This window comes from Bicyclus anynana, chromosome 4 (genome assembly GCF_947172395.1).
Source record: "Bicyclus anynana chromosome 4, ilBicAnyn1.1, whole genome shotgun sequence".
In the NCBI taxonomy this organism is placed as follows: Eukaryota; Metazoa; Arthropoda; class Insecta; order Lepidoptera; family Nymphalidae; genus Bicyclus; species Bicyclus anynana.
In genome coordinates this window covers 18977703-18981286 of record NC_069086.1, presented here as the reverse complement: position 1 = coordinate 18981286, position 3584 = coordinate 18977703, and the positions used below count along the sequence as shown (strand labels likewise).

Genomic DNA, 3584 nt, shown 5'->3' with positions numbered 1-3584 from the left:
AATTCTTTCACTGTCGGAAAGTTACACTATCTCTGAGTGCTATATTTTATTCCCGTATTCCTACGGGAATGGGAACCACGCGGGTGAAACCACGCGGCGTCTGCTAGTATTATCTAAACCAATACAAAATAATAATTAAATTAAAACTAAGAATTTGTAGAATATTAAATTGAAATGAAAAAGAAAATATTTATAATAAATAGATTTGATATTTATAATGAATAGTTTCTTTTTGAATTTTTAATTAATATTCTACAAATTCCTGTGGAATACAATTCTTTGAAGAAGTTACAGGTTACTGTTGTGTAGTGCATACATTGTGTATATCAAATTTTTCATAATTGTGTTTGTTTAAAATTACTAAATGAGCTACAACTTGTGTATATTTTGTATGAACATAGTAATATTATGAAACAATTAAAAATTATTTAAATTAAATTGCATTTTTATTAATTAAATTTCTATTATATTTTAACAACAGGCTTTCAGCTCTTACAAACAGTACAATATTTATTAATACTATCACATTAATAACTTAACATTTATTTAACAATTGATTTATAAGTCCAACTTTAACTATAACACGATACACATATTTCTGTTCCTTCGGACCTGTAAAAAAATTTAAATTATTTTATTTTATATTCTATTTAATAGTAGTAGTTCAAATAGTAACCCATTTAAGTAGGTTCAACATCATTATTATCAGCCTATTTTAATGACTACAGGGTCAGGCCTCCCTCATAGGAGAGGAGTTATGGAGCTGAGTCCTACCATGGTGCTGCAATGCAGGCTGATAATGTCAAACTAATGGTCACTATCAGATGTTGATGATAATGACAGACTTTACAGGCTCTATGAGGCCCGAGGGGTGTAACACCACCAACTTTCCAATTCAGGACTAAAAATATTACTGAACATTACTTCAAAGAAAGAAAAGTTTAGTATTACAGTATAAATAATAGCATATAACATGCAACCCAGGACCTCATGATTCACATAAACTAACCACTGGACCAACAAGGTAGTTCATCATACAGTAGAAATCAAAATCAAAATCAAAAATCATTTATTTCAAGTAGGCTCAGTTTACAAGCACTTTTGACACGTCAGTTGACTATTTGTAAAGATTCTACCACCGGTTCGGAAGGCAGGTTCTGCTGAGAAGATACCGGCAAGAAACTCAACAGTTGCTCTTTTGAAAAAGTCATACAGTATTATAATTTACAATTGATAACTATTACAATTTCTTATAGTTTTATTTCCTGTGTGAAGGTGGAAGCTGATCCAATGGCCTCCAAGCACTTTTATCTTTAAGGAACTCATCAATGTTGTAGTAACCTCGACTAAGTAAATGTTTTTTAACACATTGCTTAAAGCTATGCATTGGCAGGTCCATCACAGTCTTGGGGATCTTGTTATAGAAGAGTACACCCAAACCTACAAAAGATTTTTTTACTCTTTGGAGACGATATGCAGAAATAACTAACTTATGCCCGTGTCTAGTAAGACGTGGGTTTAAATCTCCTTTTCGTTTGTACAAATTAATATTTTGTCTTACATAGACTATACTGTTATATATATATTGACAAGCTACTGTTAGTATACCTATTTCTTTAAACTTTTGACGAAGGGACTCGCGTGATTTTAATTGATATATTGCTCGAATTGCTCTTTTTTGAAGTACAAATATAGATTGTATATCGGCAGCCTTGCCCCACAATAAAATACCGTAAGACATTACGCTGTGAAAGTACGCAAAATAAACTAGCCTAGCTGTATCAACATCAGTGAACTGTCTTATTTTTCTCACTGCAAATGCCGCTGTTCCACATGTAGAAGTTCCACAACTCACCCAGGGAATGAGCACTTGCAGCAGTACAGCAGCTGACAGACGGCACACGCACGCTGGCACGTGGCACACAGAGCACTCTCACAGTAGCTGCACTGGTCGGCTGCAACTCCACTACACGCACAATGTTTCACCTGTATACACTTGCCTGCAGCCTGTTCCAATAACAATGAGATATTAACAGCAGGAGAGAGACAAGACGAATATCTTAGCATTCCATGGATTCACAGTGCAGGTGCCGGGTCCAAGAAAAACTCCAGCAGCAGAGTCCTGGACTTGTGACTAAAGGATGTAGGGTTAAGGAATTCCTTGACAATCGATTAACACTCCCCTCCTCCGCTCGTGTTAGTCTCCCTGCCTAGCCAAATTTGGTAAGATCCTATTAGAGCTTTAGATACCCATTCTCATATAGAACTTGCTATTCTATTTGAGATATTTTTACAAAATACCCCAGTGGTGTTAGAATTAGACTTTGGCAACTGACTTTACTTGGATACTTGGCAAATGTTACAACACCATTGGTTGATAATGTAGATTTATATCTAAAAAGAGAATAAAAATTATTTAAAAAGTGTGTAGTAATATTATGTACCAAATTTCCAGAATCCATGAGTCCACCATCCTTGCTGATGAAGAGCTGCTTAAACTTCACCCCGTCTTTCTTCTCAGTTGAACTTACTTCAGAGCATTGTAACAAATTGTGTTGGAGAGTTTTTTTTGCTCCTTTATACAACAATTGTAATGTTTTTTCTGAAATAATATGAAATATTAATTGATATGCACATTTGTCTTACATGTATCAGTGTCTTGAGTTAGGATGATGCAATAAAATAGAATTAATGTAGACATTCTATCAACAATCGATCAAATAATTATTATGAGCTGAGTACATTGTTCTATTATCTAGGTAGCTTAGTTACACCAACAGGGGCCACCGAAGAAGAGAGAACAGGCACGTGAAAGGTGCATTTGATATGTTGTGCAGTCTGGCATTCCAAGGTGCTGTCGAGATCCCTTAAGTTCATGGTCCTAGACAATAGTGTTACAAGTGTCTTACTATAGTGTAGTGACACCTGAAATACAGGTCACTATTTCCAATAATACTCTGGTCCCTCGCTAAGGCACCTTCAATCCTTGACCAAATAAAACGCAGAAAAAGAAATGACTTGAATTAATTAGTAGCTGAAAGATATATTTTGAAATTTGAATCACTGACCGTATACTTTCTTCAACCTGTCTTCATTGTTGTTAAATTGCTTACGTCCAACGTGAGTTTTGCTTTGCTGAATGTAATCATCACTGTAAGGATTAGATCTTTTAGCCATTTTTTATACTTCTAAATTACTTGAAAATTATTGGACTTTAAATTAATATATTTTGTATTTCATTCCTTAATCCGTTCCACAAACAAACAATCGTCGAAATTCGAAAATTCGAATCACAGACCACAATGCATATGCCACAGATCACTGCTATGATCACAGACATGCCATGGGAACTTAGAAGAACGTGAATTCTTTATGAAGCAGCGCCATCTACATTCTAGATTTAAGATTCCAGGATAGTAAATTCAATGACTTAAGGTGTGTATGTAATAAAATGTTTTTAGAGATTGAAACCGTATAAGCACGGAAAAAAAAGCGAAAAAAAAGAATTATTTTTCCTTTTAATTATGACGCGTAATAGGAAGAATGTGTTTGTATTTCTAAAGCAAAGGGATTATTTAAGAAAG

The 3584-nt window shown here is 34.4% G+C and overlaps 1 protein-coding gene across 1 annotated transcript; it reads right to left on the bottom strand.

Annotated features, from left to right (window-relative positions):
- Nucleotides 1–424: 424 nt before the first annotated feature.
- Nucleotides 425–3305, bottom strand: LOC112049190 (apoptosis regulatory protein Siva). The gene is made up of 4 exons (XM_024086987.2): nt 3069–3305; nt 2445–2602; nt 1856–2007; nt 425–612 (listed from the first exon to the last, which is right to left on the bottom strand). Exons 1-4 carry the CDS (start codon nt 3175–3177, stop codon nt 573–575), a joined length of 459 nt encoding a protein of 152 aa, XP_023942755.2. The 5' UTR covers nt 3178–3305; the 3' UTR covers nt 425–572.
- Nucleotides 3306–3584: the final 279 nt, after the last annotated feature.